This window comes from Pseudonaja textilis, chromosome 1 (genome assembly GCF_049901715.1).
Source record: "Pseudonaja textilis isolate UNSWEBS1 chromosome 1, rPseTex1.2, whole genome shotgun sequence".
In the NCBI taxonomy this organism is placed as follows: Eukaryota; Metazoa; Chordata; class Lepidosauria; order Squamata; family Elapidae; genus Pseudonaja; species Pseudonaja textilis.
Window position 1 is genome coordinate 283,052,805 of NC_141990.1, and position 27,758 is coordinate 283,080,562.

The 27,758-nt window shown below is 35.9% G+C and overlaps 1 protein-coding gene across 5 annotated transcripts in view; it reads right to left on the bottom strand.

Moving 5' to 3' along the window:
• SLC25A21 (solute carrier family 25 member 21) overlaps positions 1 to 27,758 on the bottom strand; it is a 283,725-nt gene that overhangs the window by 9,010 nt on the left and 246,957 nt on the right. For 4 of the 5 annotated variants that reach the window (XM_087921918.1, XM_026711276.2, XM_087921920.1 and 1 more), the window contains 3 exons: positions 17,146 to 17,212; positions 12,143 to 12,202; positions 4,441 to 4,548 (listed from right to left, as the gene is read on the bottom strand). In XM_087921918.1, coding sequence (XP_087778044.1) covers positions 4,441 to 4,548; positions 12,143 to 12,202; positions 17,146 to 17,212 — 235 coding nt within the window. The remainder of the gene's footprint in view (positions 1 to 4,440; positions 4,549 to 12,142; positions 12,203 to 17,145; positions 17,213 to 27,758) is intronic. The other variant, XM_087921917.1, reaches the window with a different exon arrangement.

Genomic DNA, 27,758 nt, shown 5'->3' on the forward strand with positions numbered 1-27,758 from the left:
CTTGGCTTCGTTTGTACAGTATGTACAAAGGAGGTTAGGCACCAAGATTTGTCAGTGTTTAGGGCACCAGTAAGCCTTAATCTGCCACTGCTTTAACCTATCCTATTTACCATTTATGTTCCAAGTGGCAAAAGCAACTGGACTTTGTTTTTTCCCTTTGAAAATGTTTTTGTTTCTCATCCAAGTACTGAAGAAGCTTCTTGGATGAGAAATGAAAACGTTTGCAAAGGAAAATAACAAAAAAAAAAAGTCCAGTTGCCTTTTGGAAAAAGTACCTTTGGAACAAGGTTCACCATGCATTCAAGGCCAGTTGCACTTGTGCTCCATATAGCATTCCTGCTAACAATAAAAACAATAAAGCTCAGTTTGGGTATATTTTGGCTAATGCCTCATGCATGGCCAAAGCCCAGGTTTACTCCAAGTGGGCATATATTGCTGTGCAACCTGGGACCTCTAATCTAGAGACTACTTTGCAAATCCACATATGGCTGCCTGCATATTGTTTCCTGCATTTCCCCAGCTAGGAGGTTTATGCATATATACATACATAGAACATCTAGGTCCTTAAGCTTTCAAAATTCCAATCCAAGCCAATTGGTGTGGAAGTTTTTTTTAATATATAATTGTCTAGTGCCAAATTAAATATGGTTTTTTTCTATCAAGGTTTTATTTGTTTAGTTTTGTTATTCACTAAAGTTATATTTGTGTAATCAAATGTTTAATTAGAAAGGCAAAACATGATTGTCACAAGGATGCTTATATAGGGAAATTAAGACCATTTTGACTACAACTCTTTAAATGATGTTTATGTCATCTTGTATTCATTTGTTTAATGACAAAATATCATTGAAGTAAATCACCCAAACGAATCTTGCCATATCAAAGTCATCTGGTTTCTGCTTATTCAGGTGACAGTCTGGCTGGATATTCTTTTAATATATTGCTTCATTTTTATTTACATATGCTTGCCATAACTTGGTCTGGTAAAAAACAGCGTAAAGAAGTGAATATCCTGTTGATTAGGCTCAGAGAGAGGAGACTTTGACTTAGTTATGGAAACTCACCATTAGTTGAGCCATGAATTAATCCAGACACTCTCAATTCAAGCTATCTCTGTTTGGAAGAGTAACAGCAGCTGGCAGCATCCTGCTAATTTTGACTGATCTTGAAAAATCTATCAGTTTCTTTCTACTGGATGGAAGATGACCAGTGAATACTAAGGTTTAGATCAAATTGAGAAGTAAAAAATGCACCCCAGAAGGTAGTCATGGAAGGCCACATCTTTACTACTGTCAGGAGAACTACAAGGTTGTCTTTATGTAGTTACCAGGAGTCAAAGTAAGTTTGAAGGAGACTCTACCTTATCCATTTGAAAGAGGGAACCCCCATTTGTAGTATATTATTTTGAACTCCTAAAGGAATTAACACAGTCCCATTATAGCAATTATTAGCTGTGGTGGCACAGTGGTTAGAATGCAGTACTGCAGGCTACTTTTGCTGATCACTGGCTGCCAGCAGTTGGGCAGTTCAGGTCTCACCGGCTCAAGATTGACTCAGCTTTCCATCCTTCCAAGATCGGTAAAATGAGCAGCCACATTGTTGGGGGCAATATGCTGACTCTGTAAACTACTTAGAGAGGGCTGTAAAGCACTTTGAAACGGTATATAAGTCTAGGTGCTATTGCTATTTCTACCTTGAAACATATGGATCAGAAAATAATAAATATGAGTTTTTGGTACTAGTTAATTATGGACTTACAGGAGGACTGTACTGACACATTTTAATCTTGTCTGGATTTTTCTATTCATTTTTCTGACTTCAGCAAGAGAAGAAAAGCCCCTTTGTATATTCATCATTTTGCTTGTCAGTAAATTTGTGGATAACCTGTTATTAAATTATATATTCTTATTAAGTGAATTTTGTAGTTACCCTAAAAATTAAGCCAGCAAATCTGCCTTGCCAATCACCATGACCTTCTATAAGCTTTGCTAGCATTTTTTTTAAATTAAAAAAAATTAGGAAAGGATTTTCTACCACTTTTCTCTCTTTCCTTTTCTTTAGAAAATTCTTGAACATATTCAAACATGTCAAACCGTATTGTTCACAGAGAGATTCGTTTCTATTGCATTTGAAGTCAAACACCATGTTTATTTACTTAAGAACCCTGTAGAGAAATCATGAAGAACAGCAGAATTATTAAGTTTCAGAAGGGGGTTGTGAAGTTCCCCTGTCAGTTCCTGAATGTTCCTAAATTATAAATGCACTTGCTATATGTACTCAGACCTTCTGAGGTGGAAAGGTTCTACTTTGGAAAGTTGTTTCCTAAGCCAGAGTTGCTTTGCAACTATTTAATCACGTCAGTTTGGCAAACGTCACCTTATCAGATTGCAGCTTAAATCTACAACCCCAAATACAGTAGATTTTTAATAATTAAATCTGGTAGAAAACTGTGGGACTTATGCTGGGAATACTTCTGAATAGTTTTGAAAATGCAGCTGCTGTTAATCTATCTGCAAGAGTGAAAATGGACTAGAGAGGGCACTTAATTACCTCCTCTGTGGGTAAGAATAAGGAGAGAAATCTCATTTATGAAGGTAGTAGTGCCAAAGGAGCATTTCATCCCAAAGTGAGTATTACTCATAGATATAGCAAGCTTGACCTTCAAACACAGGGGAAATTAGAACAGTATCTGAAAAAATAAAATAAAAATATTTTGATGCGATTTAGATGAGGAAAACATTGTTGGACAAAAGCAATCATTAAAATTTTTATTTCAGAAGGCTAAATAAGAATTGTACACACAAGAGGATGGGACACAGTTTTCACCCTCCTTACTGTGTCACATAGCTTTATATTTAAAATTCAGGAAACTTAAAAGTAGTTTGTGAGAAGGCATATTTATTACTCAAAGAGACTGACCAACTAACTAATTAACTAACTAACTAACTATAATCTCAGCTGAGAATTCCTAAGCTTTTAAGTACATATAGAAAGTGCATTTTGAACCTGTTTAATTCATTTAGTCTTTAAAAAAAAATCATAATCATCATTGACTCCTGGCAACAGCCTAGACAAGTCCCTGCAGTTTTGTTCGCAAGATTTCAGAAGTGGTTTGCCATTGCCAGCTTCCTAGGGTTGAGAGAATGAGAGTGACTGGTTCCAGGTCATCCAACTGGTTTTTTGTTCCTAAGCAGGATTAGAACCCATAGAGTCTCCTAGTTTCTAGCCTGGTGCCTTAATAGCTACACCAAACTGCTTGTCTAGTCCAGTGCTTAAATATATAATTACTAGATGGTTATTATGTGTGATCAGGAATACAGGGTTGTAAAAAGGGAGGGTTTTTTCAATATGTAGAAATTTATTCATTGATTGTTTGTTGGATAAATCTAATCCTGTAAGGAAGGCAGGAAGGAAACATTCTGGTGTTGCTTACAGAAACTGCCTCTCTGTTAACCCTTATTACATTCTTGGCAGGACTAGACTTCCTGTCTTAGGAACTTCTCTGAAGTTATTTTTCCTTCCTTTGCTGGTACTTTGCTTGTGTGGAGTGACCATTCAAAGTTACAGTGGCACTGAAAAAAGTGACTTATGGCCGTTTTTCACACTTACAACTGTTGCAGCATCCCTACAGTCTTGAGAGGCCAGGCAAGGAGATGTGTGCCTCGATGTGAGTGATATTGAGTTGGCCATGCCCAGCCAGTCACATGACCACCAAGCCACACCCACCAACTAAGCCATGTCCTCAGAACCAGTTGTTAAAAAATTTGAATCCCACCCCTGTGGGATTTGATTCAAATTTGAATCCCACTCCGGATGTACATTTGCTCCGCACTATATCTACAGTTATTAATGAATCAGGGAAACTGGCCAGCAGTAGTGATCCCTTTGATGAATTCACACACTCATATCCACTAATGGGTTACATGACAGAGTTAGAATCATCTATTGTCCTGCACCAAGAAATATGGTAGTTTACTCAGGCTACGACATTTAAATTTCTAATGCTTCTCTCCAATTAATCATTTTTTACTCTACTGAGAATGCTTGGGAAACTCAATCACAAAATTTTGAAGCAGCGCTTCACTAGAGTATAGGACTTAGCAAAATAAGTTAGGAGGAAAAAAGATTTTTTTCCATTTTCCATGTTTTCCTTCTGTCCCCTCTTCTGATAGAACCTGAAATTCATTTTTTTAATTATAGCATAAGATAATAAATTATTTGGGATTCATTCCTAAAACCTCTTCTCTCTTCCCCGCTCCAGTGTATTTTATCATATATTTGATTTGATTTGATTTGTCAGGTATTTTGATGGGACAACACTTACACTGGAATCACCACTTATTTTTAACCAACTCAAGAAATCTCCCCCCAGAGCTTAATGAAGATATATACATACAATTCCCCAACATATTGAAAAAAAAAACATCCCAGTTACTCTACCTCTTTGAAAGCATCCCGATTCGCCTGGAGGCTAACCTTGACTACTTCAAAAGGGTTAACCACAACTGCTTCTGTTAGCCCGGATCCCAAGCCCGCAACTGCAAATGTCTAAAAGAGTTAAATCAATCAGTTTTCATGTGCTATGGTAAAACATCTCCGTATATCACATTGTAAAACTGAGCATAATATGATGACTAATATGATGAAAGTGGAGAGACCAATTCTTCTGCAGTAGCATGCCATTCCTAAACAGCTTTCATCCTTGATTAGATGTTGACAATTCATGCTGAAAAAAATCACAAAAGCCACAAACCGCATTCCAAATATTCAAAATAAAATGTCAAAGTCCTATCAACAATGCATTTCCTTTAGCTGGAAAGAAAGTTTATGACTGTTTTAAGAAATACATATGGGGAAAAGCATATCATCCACTTCCTATTTAGGAAGAAAGCACTGCTGCATCAGGAATAATTTACCCATTGTTATGTACAGTGTGTATTCACAGAAACAATTATTTACATCACTTACAAGAAGCATATAAAACAAAGAGATAACTCAATAATTCTAATGCCAATAATATACAGTATAATGTTGCTATATTCCCAATTAAATGAAACAATTCATTTAAGTAAATTCTCCATGATAAACTTCACAACCAAAGACATAATTGACTTGGTAGCACTGAGTCAAATGTTCCATTTAAGAAATCAGCTAATTCTCAGCCAGTCCTTGAGTATTGAAGATTTGTCCTGAAATGGATACAAACTCCAGCTCCTTTGTAGTGCGATGGTGGTTTATTCATTAGCTCAGCAAACAACAAATACTCTTCTCTGACAAGAAAGGCTAAAAAACAGGCAAAGTTAAAGTTGGGTTTGAGTTTGCTCCCTTTCCTTTTATTACCATTATCATGAGACACACCCCATCACACCCAGGCCTATGCGCAGTTCTAATTCTGGCCACGCCTAACCCATTATCCCTAAATGCTATTAACCCTATAACATGTTTACATCCCTACCCTATTCCGACCCTCACTAACTGATCCCCACCTGGTGCCACCTGCACCATGTTTTAACCTAAAGCTTAATTACCACCTATATGTGCCCCAACCCCCTTTAACAATATGCACCACATCAATACATGAAAAGAGCCATTTCCAGCAGTGCAGTTGTTTCAGAATCCATCCTCCATCCCTGTAGTTGTTGCAGAATCCATCCTCAGCTCTGCTGAGTCATTCCAGAGCCATTGGCCAGCACACAAGCAGAAATACAGATCCAACAGCAGTAGAGATAAGGTGAAATGGCCCACTGATTTGCTGTGAGGCATATTCAGAGCTGACGGGGTCCGAGTGAATTCAGAGCCCGACAGGCGGCCCCCTCTACCAAACCCAACTCTAACCTTGCCTGGCTTTTAGCCTTTCTTGTCAGAGAAGAGTGTTTGTTGTTTGCTGAGCTAATGAATAACTACAAACTACACTACAAAGGAGCTGGAGTTTGTATTCATTTCAGGCCAAATCTTCAACACTCAAGGACTGGCTGAGATGAGTTTAGAGTTCACAAACATTATATATTTTGTTCTATAACTTGTTGGTGGGAGAGCAATATGGCGGAAGAAATAGACCATGCCCAGAACTAATGCTATGATATCTAAAAAAAAGAATACAATGCACTGAAAACATCTAAAAGCCTACCAGAAAACATTGTACAACAGTTTTCAAGAACGCTTATCTTTACTGATATATAGGTAATCCTTGACTTACAATCATTTTGTTTAGTAACTGTTTTAACCTTACAACATCACTGGAAAAAGTGACTTACAACTGGTCCTTGCACTTATGACCATTGTAGCATTCCCCACAATCCTGTGATCAGAATTTGGGTGCTTGCCAACTAGCATGTATTTAGGGTAGTTGCAGTGTTCTGGGGTCATGTGACCACCATTTCCCAGCAGGCTGCCATCAAGCAAAGTCAATGACCTCATGATTCAGTTGACAACTGCAGTAATTTGCTTAATAACATGGCAAAAAGGTCATAAAATTGGGTGCAACTTACTTAACAACTGCTTTGCTTAGCAATGGAAACTGGAACTGGCCCCAATTATGGTTGTAAGTCCAGTACTACCTGTATTCACACACACACACACACACACAAGAAACATTTATTTGGATTCAGCAGCTGCAAAATACTGAAAGTTTGATGTAATTGTTGCTTCAAGATACACATTCTCCATCCACTCCACTTAGGATTTCTGGAACACACATGAACATTCCCAAAATACATTTACCAATACGAACAAATAATATTCACCATACTTGACAAAAATCCAGCACAGATTGAAATGGTGCTTAAAACTTATAAAGCAGCAGCATGTTGTGGTTAGCTGGCAGCAGGTGCGGATGGTTGAGGAGAGCGAGGACTCAGATGAGGGGCCAGGACCATTAAGGGGTGGAAGGCTGCCTTCAGCAATGAGGAGGTTCCGAGGAGCCTGTGCCAAGTGCACGTGCATGCAGAATTGCTCACAGGAAAGAGCAGCTACAACAGTACGGGTGACTTGGAAGTAAGGCTGCAAGGTAATGGCCCCTCCTTCAAGAAGATAAAAGGCAACTGTGCAGCGAACATTCTTTGTAGGAAGCAAAGACCTTTTGAAACTCAGCCTCATGGGCATTACAGTTGTTATTTGAAGACTTGTATTGTAAACTATTTCTTATGTGTTGTTTTTTGGCAGCCTTGCAAAAACTTGGCAAGGCTCTTTCTTGTCAGAGTTAATTAGTTGGAAGCAGCCTTTTGTCTGTGAAGAAACAAAATTCATAGATGAAACATTAAAAGTTTGGGCTGCTGCCTTTGTCTTGTATTTGCTCTCCTGGAAACAGGTTTGGGTCAGAACACAGCAAGACTTTTATAATTCTTGTATCTTCTAGAATAAGTTGAAGCCTGAAATGAGGATCATTTCAGGAAATGCCTGAGACTTTTTAAATGAGTCAGAGGGAGAAAAATGGGAAAATAACAATGTTTAGGTGAAAATAATTAAATGTAAATTTGGATCAAATCTAAAATACTTACCTGGGATACACCCTACTACTTTTAAGAACAATCATACTTTGAGCAAATTTGCATTAGTATCAGTGGAATGGAACATCTGGATCTTTGTAATTTATAAATTCCTCAGAATAATCTCACAATAGTCTTCTGCATATTGAATATGAAATTGTATTTGATTTATATTTTATCTGAACTGCCATGATTCAGACTTATGGTTCGTCTAATATAGAACAAGCAGCATAAGGTAGGCTCCTCCAAGACACACTCACTTCGGGGCAGGCAGGAATCTGCGACCGTGTGCGGTTTCTGCCTGCGCTCGCTGCCCAAGTGCTCCGAGCCATCTGGCTTCGGGGCTAGCCACCTCCGTAGAAGGTGGCGAAGACAGGGGGGACCTGGCAGGGTCGAGAGATATCACACCTCTCTTCCCTAGCTGGCTAAACCCCCTTTTCTGAAGGCAGCAGAGTGGCGGTCAGAAATGGCCACCACATAGAAGAGCTCAGCCGGAAAAAGAAAGTGCAGGAGGAGCTGTGAAGAAGTGAAAGTGTTTTTTGCTGACTGGGATAAAGTAACGAATGTACCCTGGAACTTAATATTTGCTAAAGATACATCGTTTCCAGAGCTTTACAAGCAGCGAATGGAAATTAAAAGGAAAAGTTTTTTTTCCTTCTTTTCACTCTCCTTCCTAACGTGACAATGAATGGAACTGCAAGAGAAATCGGAAAATCCGCATTGGAGGTAATTAAATGCTAAAGGGATAAGGATTTCTGAATACTTAAAAAAAAATCTTTTTTGCTGTAAGTGGGAAGGGAGAGGGGAAAAAAATGCAGAATTTGAAAATATGGAGGAGATTGCCTAGAATTCTAAAGAGCTATTAAATATTAATAAGACTTCTAAAAGATATGCCTTAATTGGAACTTTGTGACTAAACAGCAACCCCAGAAAGAGAAACGGAAGAAAGACAAAAGTACTAAAAGAAACAGCTTATTTGGATTGTTTGGTGACTTTGGAACTTTTGGGAATTATTTTTGATTAAAAGCACTTGGGTGGTTGTCTTGGAAAAACTTTTTCTCTCTACAATGGCATCACTTGTGGATGAATTGAAAATTGAATACCAAAAATACTAAAAAGAAGAACAAGAAGGGAAAGATTCTTTGGGCACTCTTTTTCAATTTCTAGAAATGGCGGTTTGTACTTGAAAAACTGACTGCGCAGCAGGATGACTGGGATAAAGAAGAAGCCATCTTTGATGAACAAGTGACTCTATTTGGGGAAGGAAAGGAGAAAGAGGAAAAGAAAAAGGGGACTTTAAGATTTGAAAAAACAACCAAAAAAGAGAAAAATAAGGTAAAAAGTGGATACAATGTTAGAAAACAACAGAAAGGGGGAAAGCAGAAGAGCAAAAGGGAGGTGGAGAGACAAGGGGGTAAAAACGGCAAGGAGAAGAATAAGCAAGGGAGAAAGGAAGGGATGAGAAGCCTCAATGGTGGGGAGCAAGATGTAAAGAAACAAAATTCATTTAGAGACAATGGGTAAATTTAATTGAAAAAGGGATTCTGTAAAGATACATAAGATTGTATCTTTATATTTGTATTTAGAAATAATGTTAGAAAATTGGAAACAACATGTAACCAAAAATGGGATAGAACATTTAGTGTAATTTAGTGAAATCCTTGTGAAGAAAAAGAAGGTAATGAAATAAATGAGAGAATTGAAGTAGGAGAAATGGGAACATTTTAATGATATAATGATTTAAAATATGTGATGTGGGGGGGAAATAACTATAGAAAGTATAAGTTTTCCCATAAAAGTATGATATTTAATTGAAAAGTAACGTGTAAAATGTTTAAGATATAAATGAATATTAATATTTATGATTAGATTTGTATTGGCATTGATAGTTGTTTTAATTACATCATATACCTATAATTTTTTTCTTTTTTCTTTTTTTTTTTCTTATAAAATACATTGTGTAATTTTAGAATGTACTAAACAGAATCCCAATGCAAGTTATGTATTATATTAAGTATTATAAATTTAGGGGAAAGAGTTAAAGGCGTCATACTCCAATCTGTGTACAGGAGAAGTTTTGTTTAAAGAGAAAAGATAAATGGATAGCTGGAAACAGAACAGAGAAAGAATAATAAGTATTATGATTTGAACTGAGATGAGATAAATAAAATAAAATTAAGAAAGTTAAAAGGGGAGAAGCTATATAGAAAATTGAAAATGGTAATAAGATATGGAATGGTATGTAAAATGAATATGAATTTGAATTTGTGTCTGTACGAAGAGTTGCAGCCCGGGATCAAGCAGCTTTCAGAAAAGATGTTTTATGTTTTTATGTTTTATGTTTTGTTTGTTTGTGTATTGTCTTTGAAAATCAATAAAATTGTTTTTTTTAAAAAAAGAATGGTAATTGGTGAATACATCAGAAGGAAGAATTTTGAGGACTATTTGATGAAAATAACATGCTTGGTGTTTGGCTAAATATTATACCATGTGCAGAATTAGTTCTCCTCTAAAGTATGGAATGAGGCCTTTTTTTCCTGAGGTGTTCTTTTAATGGTTACTTCAGGCACATCAAGTTGACACCCATGAGAAAAATTCAACTTGTTGAACATTGGAGTCCCACAGTTAATTTAAAAATTTGAAATATTTTCTCAAGTTCCTTGGGCCAAGGAACTTATCCTTTCAGACTATTGTTTTGTTTTTGGGTTGAACTGATTTGTGAATGGCTTCCATCTTGTCAGTTTGTGTTCTAAAGATTCCTTGAGCTACTTTCAAATTGCGATATCTTATTTTCAGTTGGGCTCATGAGGAGTTGGGCCCTGCTACAGTCAGTTATCTTCTTTGCAAACACTTAAATACTTTATGCAGGTGTGCTAGATGTTCTTGCCAAGTGCTGTTGAAAATGATGATGTCATTTACATTGACAATAGTATATTTTTCAATTTTCCATGCTTCCCAGAACCCAAACAAGTGTACTTTTCCTTTGCCCAGTTACAGTATCATAGCCAATTTATAAGACATGATAATTGCAAATTGGCCAAGCTTATGCTGCAGTGGTTTTGGAACTCTCTGTGCAATCTGATCATTCAGATATGAAAATCCAGCATGTGGATTAAAGGTTGAACATGCCTTGCATTAAGCATTCTTAATCCAGTAACTGTCTGTTGTACTGAAACCATTCATTGATGGGTATTACACGCCATATATCCCTTCTTTACTCTGGTTAGCAATCAAGAGATTTGTAGAGATTCCCCCTGACGTGGACGTATATCTTTTATTTTCTTCCAGACTCTTCATACAGAACACCTCTTGCTATTTCCTTCTGCTATGGCTTTATAAATGTGTTATACTCTATTAAATTTAATGACCCCCTGTATTATTTATTCAGAGTATACTGAAAATTTTATCCTAGTACATACATCTGCAAGATGAATTACCATTTTCTCTGTTAAAAAGATATGCAGAATCTTTAATAATTTACTTTGCGTTCTTTGGAAAATATGGAAGTCCAATAAAAGGAGCATGCGAGGAGATCTTTCATGAGTTGGAGACAATTACAGTGATGTAATAGTAATATGGTAGTTAAACACAATATGTTTAAAAAAGGGATCATGCCCATTTTGTAAAAACCTTCATTTCTATTGCCTGTTAATGTACATTTTAATAGTTTTCCAGTTTATATGATAGGCAGGTATATGACATGCTTCTTAAGCTTGTCACAAAATTTCCACTTAAAGAGCCAAAAACTCAACTAAAAATTATTTTCCAGATGATCAGGATTTATTAATTGTCCCTTCCAATTGCATTTTGCTAACAATTTAAGTCATTAATATGGATTGATGGCTGGGCAGTCAACTTCCTAGAATTTCTTAACATTCATACTAAAAATCTTAAAGCAGATTTACTCCCATTGCCCAAGCAAGGTTAACAGAGAGAAAGGAAATAATTTCATGACATTTTAAAGCAGGATTACCAGAATAGCTGTGGCTTGATTGCCTTTCCTTTCCTTTCCTTTCCTTTCCTTTCCTTTCCTTTCCTTTCCTTTCCTTTCCTTTCCTTTCCTTTCCTTTCCTTTCTCTTCTCTTCCTCCCTCCTTTTCTTCTTCATATGAACTTTTCTGCAAAATTTCAGCAGAATAATTTCAGGAGGTTTTGGAGATGCAGGAGGCTGCATGTTTCCCATGCGCTGTGGTTTATCTTTCTTGTTCACATAAATAATTATACTGAAATCCAGGCTAGCAAGAGCAAAGGTCCATCTGTACAGTATATAATGTTTTAGAGGTTCCTCTACAACTGGAAGCCATCTTAAAAGTCTCCTCCCAAAACTGAAGGCGCTGCCAACAGAGAAAATATCTGCTCTTTTTTCATTGCCAGGGCATAGGAAGGATTGGAAGTGTCTATCAAAATGACACAAAAAAGCATTGCATCTTTGCAATGCAAGCTCTGCCTGCTAGAGTCATACACATGCACAAAGAAATCTGTTTATATATGAATAAAATAATTCGTTATTAGTATCCAGAGCATTGGTATCCCATCCAGTTTAACTCTGACTTTCTTCCTATCTCCACTGTCTTACCTAATCTGAAGACAACATACCGTACTATGTAATGCATTATAGTAAATGCATTTATATATTCTGAATGGCAAACTAACACTTACCAAAGCTGGTGATAGAGAAACATTTCCAAGTATTTTTTTGTACTGTTCAAAGGTGAAGAACTGAAAAATAAATAAGGAGAAATGTAAAACTTAAGAATAGAGATTTTTATCGCAGAAAACTGTTTACCTTTATTAGACTAAGAAAAGACAAAGAATGATTTGATTTGGTTGTACATTGTTGAATGATTAGTGTTGCACACATGGTTTTGGTTAAACTGAATCAAACAAATGTTGTTCTCAGATCATTTAAAACGTTTATTGGAAAGATACAGGAGAGAGGGAAGGAGGGAGGGAAGGAGGGAGGGAGAGAGAGAGATAGAGGAAGAGAGAGGGAGAGGGAGAGGGAGAGGGGGAGAAGGGGAGAGGGGGAGAGAGAGAGAGAGAGGTATTATACAACTGTATAATCCAGTCAAATTTATAGTAGTTTCACATCTCAGCATTGTCCTCTTGAAACTTTATACTCCTTTCATCATATCTTCTCTCATGTGTTTAGTTTCTTATTCCAAAAACAATATTCCTTTTACTAAGGTATGGAAATCTTTTCTGTTTATTCCAGTTAGTGAATATAACATGACTTTTTCCTTTATTTTTACTGTTTAGTATGAACAAAAATATACCAGCAAAATCTGTTGATAGTAAAATTAATTCTATCATATAATCACTGCTGTAGCAAGTAATACAATTCAAAATCATTCTAGATTTTTATACAAGGATATTCTGGTATCAAGCAGAATACCAAATTTTAATTTGACAGTAACACAATTGGTTTTTAAAATGAAATAAAATGTACTGGATTAGAGGTATAGGAAGTTAAAGCTAATCATACAATGCAACGTTCTTTTCCTGTTTATCTATAATAGGGTAGACCCTAAGTCTTTCAAAGAATGGGATGGAAAAGAAGGGAAAAGTGGCAAAAACTGGACATAGCAGGAATATTTATCTTGCACTGATTCTTAATTGCTGATTTGTTTTAAATTACTTACTCCAGGCGTGTCAAACTCGTGATGACACGTCATCATGTGATGTATTGCAACTTTCCCCCCTTCGCTAAAATGGGGGTGGGCATGGCCAGTGCATGATGCATTTGGCCCATGGGCCATGAGTTTGACACCCTTGAGTTACTCTCTTCACCTATTTGTAGCCAAGACTTCCAGGTTTGAGATGGCTACTGCTACATTAGTACTGCACATATTATACCTGTTTGCCTTCCCACTGAATTTCAGACTAATCATAAAAAAACTACTAATCATAAAAATAAATCCCAGATCTTTTCCAAATGCTATCGGCAGCCTGGCTCCAGAGTTAGCACTTTATATGTAAACCCACAACACAGATCCAGATAAAGATTTGCTTGCTAGCCAATATTTTTAAAATTTAAGGACAAAGAAAATAAGGCATAGGGAAGAGAGAGGTAACCAACCAACAAGTTATTGAGAAGAACACCTGGGGTGTATTTTTATTTATTTCAATTTGCTATAACAGTTATAACAATTCATTTGTAGAGGAATGCAAATTATTTTATTTTGTTCAGAAGCCTCATAACAATATTGATACTTCAATGAACAAACCAGAAACGTCTGAAGCTCAAGCAACTTCTTGTGCTAAATAAATAAATACATTAATTAAATTTTAAAATATTTATAGAATGAGATACAATACAGGTATTAAGAAAATGCTCCACAGCATTTTTCACCAGTATTAAAACAATCTTACAAGCATTGTGCATCACAACTAATTGATTTATTACTATTAATTAATTTAATTGTAGTGTATGAAGTCTAGAAACCTCAATAATATATTTGCTCACCCACTTTCCTAGTTTATTTTGAAAGAACCCACTGAAGTCCAGTGGGTCTTATTCCTGTGAAAGTGGGTGTAAAATTTGTTTCGTTATACAGGAAAAGTAAATAGTTGAAGGGATTTGAAAAAAAACCCTGCAAAAATTAATTGGTTGATGAGAAAGTTTGTAAAAATTAAGAAAGCATAACTATAAGTCCTTGGCACAAGAAATCACTTATATTTTCATGAAATACATTTCATGGAATCTTTATATTTCTCATGTTTCCATTATATTTTTATTAAAAATTTGCATTCAAAATATCAGTTTTTTTCCAAATGCATATAAAAATAAGTTATGTAGACATTTTGGTTTTTATTACATTTCTGTAGCTGAACAAAACCAAAGCAAATATCCAGTTGAGCTGCAGAAAACAACCGAGTGCAAATTTAATTTGTCCAAAAATCCCCAAAACAAACAAACAAACAAACCCTAGTAATTTTTCCTTGCATGGCTTACTATGGTTTACTTTATTGAACATCTCTAAATATTTTTATTGCTTAAGAATTCTAAAAGTTCCATTAAGTTAAAAAAATGCTTTCATCACAAAATTCAAAGAAAGATGCTGTTCATCTGGCAAAGACACTTATAAATCTTAAGTTCCGTGGGGGTAGGGGTGCGGGGGAAATCCGGTATTTACCATATGTCCCAATAACCTTAATATAAAAAAGTCTGGGAACAGATGCAAAAGATGTATTTGCCCAACAAGATCATCTGTTAAGCATTGTACTGGCACTCTTCATGTCTTTTCTTCAAGTCCAGACTAAATCTGGGCTATAAAGTTTGGCTTTTCATCCTTCAGAGTTACCAGCTTTCTTTGAGGAGGGTGAAGGAAGAAAGAGAGAAAGAGGCACAAACACATTGAGAAAGGATCTGAACTCTTCAAAATGAAATTGTCTTTGACACATGGCGTCCAAGTGACATACTACCTTAATTATAATGGCTTTATTTTTACATGCAAATGGATTTACGAAAGGAATAGACAATTATATTTTTCTTCTCAACAGGAACTCAGCCTTGTTTGTTTATCTGAATGATCTTTTATCAGCCCAGCAGTTCTATAATTCAAGGCAGCTTTTCTCTGAAAGTAACCAAGATGAAAATGGCAGGTAGAGATGCAGCTGTGCAAAATTACCACAATAGAACTTAAATTACAGTATCAAATGTGGAAGCGATTCCAAGGAATATCTGCTACGCTCCCCGAGCCTGCAAATGTGAAATTCTATGATCAGAAAATCCTGACTTTCATTTCCATGAATAACTAACTTCTAATAAAATAGAACTATCTAAAATTTCCCAATGATCAAGCCACTATTTGACACTGAAAAAAAACTATGAAAATATTTTTCCAGAGCAAGTTTCTTTCTAAAATCTACAATAATTGAAGTCCATATTTAACAAAATGTTTGTATCAGCTTAATGTGCGAGTTGCTGTGTAAGAATATTTTATTTGTAAGCATATTTTATTTGTCAATGTGTGAGATGTTTGTGCACACATGCATGCAAATTATCCAAAGCAAGCATTCCACATTGTTTTCTTTTTCTTTTTTCAAACTATGCATAGCAAAACGACAACAACAGTTGTACTGGAAATGTAATGAAGCTTCCAGGTATTGAGTTCCATCTCTTCTAAGAGGTAAAATCATGCTGCTACTGTCAATAACATAGTGTGACATCTGCAAGACACTCAGCTTTCTATAACTTTTAAAGTGGTTTAAGCAGTTTAGTGTACATTATTAAAGGCATCATAATCTCTTATATTTCTAGTTCAAATCTTCTCGTGTTTACAGAGCCATCATCGAAAGGGCACCATCAGGAAGACCTCAAAAGACTTGCAACATTTGTAGCTGCCTCTAACATAAAGGGAAAGTCTTAAGGGGGATGAATGTTATTATAGCTAATCAATGGCATAAAGTGTTAATTCAGCGTTAAACTACTCAATACTGTAGTCTAGCTCTGAGTTAAATATGAGGAGAAAATGTTTGGTGTTCCTTTTGGATAGTGCTTTTCCTAATAGTATTTTTCCCCCAAGGAAGAAAGATAAACTAGCTTGAAGATTTACAATAATGTATCTTATAATGTATCTACAATAATGTATTTCCACCCCTCAAAAGCAAAATGGAAACCTTCTGAAAAAAATACTCCAGTTATGACTTCATATGTATAAAATGCTAACTCACAGGAAGAAAAAAAACCTAAAAGAAATGCAGAGGAGAAAAAAAAGAGGAAGAATTGAAATGGAAAGGCAGAACTCTAAACAAAGACAATCAACACCATTGCAGTTTGCTGCGAAGCTCCATTGAAAGTTGCTTAACTCTTCATTTATTTTCCAACAGGTTCCAATATTTGTGGACACAGCCTTGCATTTATCTAGCCCCAGTGTAACACTTCCCTGATGCGCTGTTTATTTATTTTTTTAAAAAATAATCTGGATTGTATCATTTATATATTGCCTAAGTATGATTCCGTATAAGCAGAGAGAAAGCAAGTCCTAAATGTTTTCTAAAATAAATGAATAAACTGGGCAGAAACTGTGGGGGGTCATGCTGGAGGCAAGAGGAGGCGGCCAGTTTCAGGGCTGACTTCATTTTATTCTTATTCTAGCTATGGAAATGGAAGGGCTTTGTTTTCAATGGATTCAACACTTCCCTTAATTTGCTGTGGAATCTCTGCTTTCTGTTTAAGTGACAAATCACTGAAAATGTCCATGCCAGAAATAGAAGAATTAGTGGTTATCACTGACTATTTTGACCATGTCTTATGAACACCTTGCAGTTACCTATCCCAATCAAGAAAAGCATCTTGGGAGCCCATGCAATAAATTTAAGATGCAAAGCTTCCCTGAGACAATGTAGGGAGACCTGCCTGCTAGTTAGCAGCGGTACAGTTCCTCTGCATCCACAGCTGGAGAGGCTTCTCCACTCCCTCCTAATGTCCTCTGGTCAGATATCGTGGAAGGGAAGTAAAATGGCTTTCTTACTTATAGTAATCCCAGTTAGAAGAGAATATTTGCAGCTCAGGGTTGAACTGTGGAACACTAACGATGGTACCTAGTTGGATAATGAAACGTCTGCAACTAAGCAACCACACAGAGAGAGTACCAAGGATCCCATAGTAATCCCAGTGTGGTAGTTTTTCACTTTGTGGAGGATGGAGATGGACTTACCTTTACTGCTCTTTTGGGTGTTTCAGCCAAGATTGGAGGGAGGATACCTTTGTAGAAACCAAACAAGCTATTGAATAAAGAAAGACAAAAAAAGAACATTAAAAAAATACCCAGGTATGTATGAACATTAGCCAAGTGGTAATTCTGTTTTCATTTCAGAATAAAACAACTAATCTCAAGGCTTTCTTAATTATTCAGAACAGCCCTTATTGTCAACAATTGAGTTCTGGTTTTGTACATATTGTGTAACTATTGCTGCAGTCCTAAAATTACTTCTCCTGAGATAATACCACTGACTTCAACAGGATTAAACTGGAATACATTTGAGGACTGAAGTCCAAATTTTAGTTTACACTGGAACAAGAAGCATAATTGCAACAAAACACAAGTGCAACCCATAGAACCTGTGCAGATTAGATTACTTTTTTTTTTTGTAAATAGGAAGCAACTTTTTCTGCGAAAGAGAAAACAAGGTGGAGGGTAGGAAAGATTTATTTACTGTTGACTCTGTAAGTAGTCAGGCTTCAGGCTGGCAACATCATTTTTAATAAAGGAAAATGATTACAAAAAGTGAAAAGAAGGCATGGAGAACACAGTTTGGCTCTTTGGAAATGTGATTCAATGTGCAAGCTGACTACTTGGCAATTTAATTTTATTATTAGATTTGAGCATATTTTCCTTAAACCAGTCCAGTTCAATTACTTATGTCAAGTCAACTGAATCTGAGTTTTTGTGTTGATTCTGAATAGCATTATAGTGTCCTCCTGTGGCCCTTTGTTACCATTTTATAACTGGATTTCCTTTAGTGAAAGCAGATTCTAAAAAGCAGTGCTGCTTTCTAAGACACAACAAATGCATCTCAGTGCTTGCTTTATTACAAGGCAGTCTATAGCAAATTCTGCGGGGTGGCTCATACAGAGGAAAGAAATATGCCCTGCACCGCCCTTTCCCTCCTTTCCTCCTACAGCTCCTATCCAACCTTAGATGATTTTCAAGAGGCAGGATTAAGAATGAACAAAAATCATACCAAGGTGTTGGTAGCTGCAATTGTTGCCAATCCATTTCCAAGGTGCGCTATTGATTTCTAAAGCTCTGGACAGCTGGTATATTTAGAGATGCCTCTTCCCATTAAGTACTTGGGTGAATATTTTGGTCTGCCTTTGCCAGGGAGCAATGAACGGGAGCTTCTAGTTGGCAGAGCTTCTAGTTGGCTTATGGGATACCCTTCCCAGAGAAACATGACTGAAGCCCAGTTTGAATGATGGTTCAATGCCAGAGAAAGACATTTCTCTCCTCTCAAGTATTTTTGGGTTCTGTATTCAAACTGAGGATGGACCTTGCTTTATACTGGAACTGTGTCTTTTCTATGCTTTCCATGTTATCAGTTACAGCTACCACACTATTATTTTTCTGTTAAAGCTTCTAATATTTTGTAATTTTCACATGACTTTCAGCAATAGACAGAAGCCTGCCTGACACATATATGACCTAGTTTTCACTTCAGATATGCATGCATTGTGTGCCACTGTTGCACTGAGAATGGCTTAATTTAAAGACAGCCAGTGTGTCCCAAAGGACAGATAAACTCACTGTATATAGAAATTATAAATAGTACATAAAGAAAATGCATCCAGATGTCAGGAATAGTTATTTTATAGTCTCAGAGTGAAGGAAATGGCTACTGAGAATTTTAAAAATGCAGGTAGGTCTGCTACCCAAGTGTTAATGAAAATATATCCTTAACTTTACAACAGATACCTCATTACTTTTATAGTTGTGGGAGTTAGATTTAATCAGGTGTTCTGCTGATGACTGATGATTGATACACAGACGGTTCTAAGGGTTTTTACAAACCTGAAATGTTTTCTGTTTTATACTATACTTAATACTTTTTTTTCTGCCTGTTCTGTCTTTGTTTAGACTGTTTTTATGCTTTTGTTGCTACCCTAGGACGAGCACAATTCCAGCCCCCAAGACCATATTTTTGAATTTGAAAGAGTTAACAGTTACATGCTAAAGTGAAGCTCAGTTAAAACACATTATTTTGTTTCAACATTAAGCATCTAAATGAACATCACCATTCAATTGTATTCTGGGCAACCACCCAAATTCGTCTTTGCTATAGTTGATTTTGAAACATTACAGTCAATCATATCTTCCCAATTTGTTCTTCTTTAAGGCTTTAGGCATCCTTCTGGTTTCCATTTCTTGTTTGGAAGCCTTGAGTCATCCATTTTGGCAAAATGTCCAACCCAAATCAGTTATTTTCTCCAAATTATATTGAAATTGGGATCTTGCTTAGTTTGTTGTTTTCCTCCCCTGTCTCTCACATAATTTTCCCTTTAAGGATCAAATACAAAGCTGATTGAAGGCATGCATATAATATCCTCTTTCTTCAGTTGCTGTCAAATCCAAGCCTGTTACCCACATAGCTCTGTAATTGAAACAATGACAGAAAGTACCTTTAGGGCCATATTCACTTGCCTTGCATGAATCAGGGGTTCACATAATTTAGATGAATTACAGAGCTTGGCAGTGTAGATGTACAGAATGATCAGTGTGTTAAATGTACATTACTGGAATTCAGAGGATCTTTTCAGTCAGGCAAATTGGAGATAAGGGTTTGGGGTGGTTTTTTTTAAAAAAAATTGCATTCCTTGTATTGTGCAACTCATATTTCCACTGAAACCTGAATACAGTCAGCCCAATTTTTATTCAAAAGAAACCAAAACCTGAAAGCTTATGATGCTTGCTTCATATTCTTTCCTTTTTGTTTTTATAATTATGGTGCATGAGGAATAAATCTGTAGGAGTTAGGCTCCCAGTAACAAAATAAAATTAAAATCTCCATCTGTTTATCAATTAATGTTTTATGGTATATCAGTAACCTGAAATGAAATATAATTATTCTTATAATTATCATTCTTTTTAAATTTAAAAACACTATAGTGTGTCTTTTTCATTAGATACATAGTAACATTTAAAAAAATGAATGAAAGAAAGATATATTACTTTGGACTACCATTTCTATCAATAAAAATAGATTGAAGTGGTATATAAATCTTACAAATAAATCATATTTATAGATAACTTACAACTACTACTATTAAAACAATTACTAGTGTTTCCAGTTGTTTTCTTTGGTGGTCAGATAGAGGATGTTGATAAACCTAGGAATAATATTATTTCTTGTTTTATTTGTCACATCTAAATTGCAACCTATATAAATATTTTATTATTTGTGGTGAAATTCATCTCATTTGCTGGTTTTTCTTTTACTTTAATTTCAATCATTATTATCTGGATGCATTATTCAAGTATGTATGCATTTGCATATATTCATTTTAGAATTGTATAAGCAAAAAAGTTTTAATGATAATATGTATAACTTTTACATTGTGAATACAACTCTATAGTATGGATGAAATATATCTGTAAAAATTGAAATAAGCATATAAAATGCATATTCAATAGTTAATCCAATGCAGTTGAACACAGACCTAATGTTTTAAGGACCACATATTTTGCAATTTGGTTGTATTAGTACCTCCAGATTTCATACACCAAAGGCATTCAGGATAGTCAGATGTGAAAATATCCTACTTCAATCCGGGGAAATTTAAAATTTATTAAAATTTATTCAGAGACATTATTTAAAGTGATCATCCTCTGATGTTTGTTTTATAAAAACTCTTTAAAAATATATGTGCCATATATTCTCATTTTGCAGCTATAGGCAATTTACAAGCTATAGATTAAAACATATAACCAATTGGAGTTGGAGACATTTTGCCCAAAATTGGAGACATTTTGCTCAAAACTGTGATTATTTTGATATTATTGGAGAAATATCCTGAGAAAAAGTGCTGAGAAAAAGTGCTGCAGTGCTCTTCTCCCTTTTGTCATCTGGTTTGGGTTTCTTCCTCTGCTCTGTCAGGACACAGATGAAATTTTTTTGAAAACTTATTCTTATTGAGAGTCTGCAGCATCTTGGATAGATAGGCATGGATATGCTAATTAATGAAAGACCCCAATAACACATACAAGCAATCTTATATAATCAGTTTCACCTACGGGATTTCAAACAGCACAAAACCATTAGCTAATCCATATTTAGTCACCTTCATATTTCTAAGCAAGAATGTTTTTGTTTGCACACATGTATCATAATAATGGTACATGGTACCTACTATAAAGTTTGTCTTGTTATTTATAGTGACTGTTTTGAAGTGAAATGGGCAGCTCCACCACATACAAACTGCATCTTTGCAAGGATAGTAAATATTTACTTATTCTTTTTTTATTATTTTATTTGGTTTGTCAATTGCTTACAAGATAATAGGTATAAGTAAAATCATGGTTATGAATACATGGATACATATAAGAAATTTTTTTTAAAAAAGAAAGCAACAGTAGGACAGGGGTGGTAGGCATGTTGGTGCGCTTATACATGCCCCCTACAGACCTCTTAGGAAAGGGGTGAAGTCAATAGTAGAAAGTCTAAGGTTAAAGTTTTTGGGGTTTGGGGAAGAAACCACAGAGTCAGGTAGAGTATTCCAGACATTGACCACTCTGTTGCTGAAGTTGTATTCCCTGCAATCAAGTTTGGTGCGGTTAACCTTGAGTTTGTATCTACTGTTTGCTCTTGTATTGTTATGGCTGAAGCTGAAGTATTCATTGACAGATAGGACATTGCAATGTATGATTTTATATACTATTCTTAGATCAGACTGAAAGTGGCGTAGTTCTAGGTTTTCTCAGTGTAGAATTTCAAGTCGGGTGGCGTAAGGTATTCTGCAACAAGTAGAGGAGTGGAATATTGAAAAATAAAATATTGTGAAATATTTCTGGACTTTCTCAACTGTGTTAATATCAGATACATAATGTGGGTTCCAGATTGATGAGCTATATTCAAGTATAGGTCTAGCAAATGTTTTGTATGCTCTAGTTAGTAGTGTAATATTACCAGAGAAAAAGCTACATTAACAATTCTTAATGCCTTTTTGGCTATGTAGTTACAGTGGGCTCTAGCACCTAGATCATTAGAAATGAGTACTCCAAGATTGACAGTTTGGATCATCAACAAGGTCTTGACTATTCAGCCTGTATTTTATTTTCTGTTTTTTTGTTTTTTTGCCAATATGTAAGACAGAGCATTTATTTGTTGAGATTTGAAATTGCCATTTGTTTGACCATTCTGATACATAGTTGAGCTCTTTCTGAAGGGAAGCAGTATTGTCTGTTGAATATTGTGTGTTGAATAGCTTTACATTGTCAGCGAAGAGAATGCAGTTGCTCTTAATATGATCACAGAAGTCATTTATGTATAGTATGAAGAAAGTTGGTCCTAGAACACTGCCTTGGGGAACACCACTGTTGACAGGTACAAAATTTGATAGGACACTCCCAATTTTGACCATTTGTTGTCTGTTTGACAGGAATGCTTCTATCCAGTTATTCAGGTGTCCAGAGATACCATAGGATTTTAGTTTTAGGAGTAGTTTGTCATGTACCACTGAATCAAAGGCTTTACAGAAGTCTATGTAGATTGCGTCTATTGCTTTGCCCTGATCAAGTTGTGTAGTCCATATACTTTTGCAGTGTAAAAGTTGCAGATTGCAGGATAGATTTTTTTTCTGAAACCAAATTGTTTAATCGATAGTAGGCTGTTTGTCTCTAAGTGGAGGATAATAGATTGGTTAATAATTGATTCCATGACTTTAAAGGTGATGCAGCATAAAGAGATTGGTCTGTAATTTTCAACTAGGCTGGGGTCTCCCTTTTTGAAGATGGGGATGACCATGGCTTGTGACCATAGTTTTGGCAAGGAGCTGGTCCTGAAAGATTTTTCAAAGATTATGCTTAGAGGTTCAGCTATGGCAGTGGGTAGCTTTTTTCAGAAGTAGGCACATATTCCGTCTGGTCCAATAGATGGTTTTAGATTGTGTAGTACTTTTTCAACATTGTCTTCGGTAAAATCGATATGTATTAGATCATTGTACTTGTCTGTGGTTTGCCTAGGAAATACTGGACATGATCCATTGCTGTTTACAAATACTGAGCCATAGAATGTGTTAAAGAGGTTGGCTTTAATGGTGTCATCATTGCAGTCTTTACCATTAGGTCCTTTCAGGGGTTGGATGGACATTGAGTCTTTTAGTTTGTTGTTTACAAAATTGTAGAAAGCATGGGTGGAATTGGTGCGTAGAAGGTTTTCCTTTTGTTTAATGTGATAATTGGCGCATCCAGTCTTTATCTGGTGGCATAAATTTTTGTATTGGCTTTTGAAGTTGGCAACGTGATCAGATTTGTTTTTCTGCCAAGGTGATCTCTTTTTGGATTGAAGCTTCCTTATTGTTATGGGTTTTTTTCTGGTTTTTGGAGTTGCTATTGTACATATAATTTGATTACTCTTTTGACTTCAAGTAAAAATATGTTGTAATGGTCTTCAACGGTATTGCATCCAGTGAATAGAAATTGCCAATCAAGGGATGAGAGATCGTTGTCTATAAGATCATAGTTGCCTTTTTTGAAGTTATAATTGGGGATTTTGTCGTTGTGTTGATTTTTGTGTGGACGTATGTTGAGACAAAAGTCAGTCATGCTGTGGTCACTGTTGGAAAAGGGTTCTTTAATTTGTATTCCATAAATTGAATTCAAACTATTGCAGAAGATGAGATCGAGGTAGTTGTTTAACTCTAGTATTGTTGGTTACTAGTTGTTCCAGTCTCAGGTTTGTTACAGCATTGTAGAGGGTTGCATGTATGGGTTCAGTTTTACATTCATTTAGGGTCCAGTTAATGGATGTTTTTTAGATGTGAGGACTTTTTATAGAAGTTAGCAAGACCACCTCCTCTATGGATTTCATGATCTGATCAATAAACATGATAGTCTCTTACTGTGGTAATGGATTCAGGGAGAGATGCATTGAGCCATGTTTCACAGACAAATATGATGTTGAATTTAGCCATATTTAGTAAGAGGAGAAATTCAGGTATTTTATTCACAAGGCTTCTTGCATTTAAGGCCAGTTGAAGTTGGAATTGAGGTAGTTAGGGGCATGCATGCCTAGTTTTGAGTGATGGTGGGTTGGATGAGGTAGGGTTGGATGTGGAGTTGTGGGTTGTGTGACTTACTTTTGATACAATCTGCGTGGTAATCAATGCAGAGATCCTTCTCTCCATTGTCTAGACATCTTTTGAGTTCATTGCAGAGTTCACGGGAGCAGATTCTTTGCAGTATGGATAAGTCCGGTCTCGAGGGAAGTTTTTTGTGGTTGGGACTGATTTTTGCAATGGCGTTTATTGTATGAATGAATATGAGTTTGCTGGACTCATTTTTGCAAACATCTCAACAAAATTTTGGGGCCACAGAGCCGTCATTTTATTTGTGCCCAGGGCCATCTGTGGTTATTTCAATGATATCTTCAGGAGAGATGTTTGTTGTATTTGAGTTGTTTATGATATTATGAATTTTGGTGATGTCATCTGATTCATTGGTGTCTTCAAGACCAAATAAGATGGCATTTGGACATTTCTGATCACATTCCATGGTGTCTCTGATGAGTAAGGAGATATCATTTGTGGAATTATTTGATGGGATAGTAATTATTTGTGGTTGTGGTTTGGTGGTTATTTTTGGTTGTAGTTGTGATTGTAGTTGAGGTAGTAGTTGTAGTGGTTGTTGGGTTGGGATTTGATTTTGAGCTGATAGGTAATCGCTTATCATTGCTGTATTTTTTTTCCCAAGAGACATTAGGCTTTCTTGTATAATTGTTTCAAAACGAGTTGCTAAGCATTTTTCTATTTTTCTATGCTATCAACTCTGACAGGCAGGGTACTTGGTTTGTTTAGCTTAGGAAAACATGATGGACATAGACAAGGGAATGTATCTAATGCTTTTAGGAGATCAACTACATCTTTGTTTAAGTATAAGCAGGCAAGGTGGGCTTGAATGTCACATAGGTAGCATTTGATGTTATTTTTGCTTTCATTGATGGTTTTAAGACATCTGAAGCATGTACAGGAGTCTGGGAGGTCATTGGTAGAGATATTTTTGTTGTTGTTGTTTGGTAGTGGAGGATTTGGAGTTTCTGGAGTTTCTGGCTGGCATGGCCAATGACAATAGTACACCAAACAATTACAATAGCTAATTAATGTGATAGGTAGACAGTTACTTAATGAATATTGGTAATTAATAAATGTTAATTGATAAGTTAGAGAACAAATCAAAATTAAGGTTACTTATTACTAAAAATCAATCAATCAACTTATTACTAAGAATCAATCAATCAGTAGACTAGATAGTCAATGATACAGTATTAAATCTCTATCAGTTCAATGAATCAGTAAATTAGTGGTCATTTAACAATTAATTATTATGCTATTATATGATAAATCAAATTATATGATAAATCATATAATATAATACTGCATGGGCTAACTGCATACCCTAATAATGAAGTCTGTTTGGCTAGAGCCAAACCTCTTTATTAGGATTAAATTCCTAATGAATCCCCTAAATTGCTTTTGAGTTCATCTATTTTCTACAGTATCTAAATATATAGTTCCATGTTATGACTCCCCTTCAAAATTCAAATGAACAAAACAGAAAGCAGCCGTTTCACAATTAAATCAAACAGAAAGAAGTCTTACAAGATAACGGCTGGCAGAAATCTCAATCCACAGCATAAATCTTTACTCTGTCCGGCAAACCAGTCCTGGCAATAAATCTCAAGTCTCAGAGCTTCTTGCTGTAACGTCCTCACTCAATAAGTCCCTTTGTTCCTGGCAAATTGTACCAGCCCAGCTGTGTCCTTTTATACTCATTGAGGCAACGTGATAATTTACTGACTCGCCCTCCTCCTTCGCTCCAGCTGATTTTGCCTTCTCAACCATCTTCTGTTCCTTACATTTAACCACAAATTTTCCAAGTTCTCATCTCCACTAGAAGACTCTCTCAAAACTTCCCTGTCAGCCATTCCTGGCTGTTGATCAGATAAGGAACCAGAGGAGGTCAAAGGTCCTGACAATTCTAATACATCAGGTCTGTCTTCCTTTGTCACATCCATCTCCTCATCCTGGTTACCAGTCCAATCACTGAGCCATGCCGGCTCATATTTTTCTGCCATGTCCTCCTCACTTGAACTCATATCAGTCACAGGAGCTGAATCCAAGCCCGGAGCCACAACAGTTCCACATGCTAAGTTTGATAGCCTTCAATTCTAGACTTGTAGTTGAACTCAGTATTTCATCCTATTTAATAGCTAATATAAATAATATTTCATCGTTATTTCATTATTTTATACAAGATCCAGTAGGTTGGCCCCAAAACCAGATGAAAGTAGCAATCATTATATGTTATTAAACATGTATGGCACCCAAAATCAGTGTAAATTTGGAATGAGAATAATCACCAAATTTAGCAACATCATTCATATGACTGAGATTTCCTTCTACAGGTATTAAGAGACTTTGCTGTCTCTTGCTCAAAACATCCCAGACAGACTTGTGTGAACTTCTAGCTGCCTTTTCCATATTAGGCACACCTTAAAATATATTCTAGAAAGGAAGAAATATTCTAGAGGAAGAAAGATAGGAAAGAAACATTCAATTTCTTTAGCACCAGAAACTGGAAATAATGAACTTTTCATTTTTTAAACATACAACCCAAATCTCATCTTTCTTTATGCAATTTGCAATGACATTTTATGTTGAAACATATGCACAAATTTATGTCACCCATAAACATATCAAACATATGAAAAGTATAGGAAGAGTATAGAGATAAACACGTATATATAAGGAAGATGTTTCTTATGATCTCAGCTGTGTAATTTGCTGAAAAACTGGAGTATTCATTAGTGGTTCAAAAATTTACACCTTGTTCTGGATTTTATATTTTTTCTCTCCAGATTTTCTTGTTCCTTTAACTTTAAAAAAATTATAGTTGCAGTCAAGGTAGTGTACTGCATTTGTGATATTCCTAGGATTTCCACTCTGAATTAGTGAACAACTTTACCTAGGGCAATTCTGTACAGCAGTCTAAATTGTGTTGTGCTGTTCCTGGCCGTTTCTGAAGCCAACTTTAAACATTCCAGTCCAGATTACAATTGTTTGGTAACAGGGCTAAACTGGTGCTTACTTTGGGCTTTAATCTCTACAGGCCCTGATTTGTTGTTCCCCTGCTTCTGTTTTTCTCAAACATGAAAGGAAGCAGCCCTCATTGCCTCCATTCATGTGGGTGTCCAGTACCTGCCCTTTCCTTTTAGGAATTGTTTCCTTTTTTCCTTGCTCCTTCAACTCCCTTCCCTTCCCTTCCTTCCCTTCATGTACGTAAACATGGAAGCCTTTACATGCCCATCCCAAGGTCTCTCCTCTAACCCTAATGGAAACTTTCTCCTTTTTGCTACTTTATTGTAATGTCATTGTTTCGATGTTGTAACCATTAAAGCAAAGAGAACGGATTGTCCATCATTTCTACATTCCACTGTAGATCTATAGAAACGTTCCAGTAAAGTGGTGGTAATAGGAAGCTTTGCAGTGCTGTTTGGAGAATATCCGAAAAGATCCTGACAACTCAAGTGGAAGTGTCTGAGTTCAGGAGTTGAACAA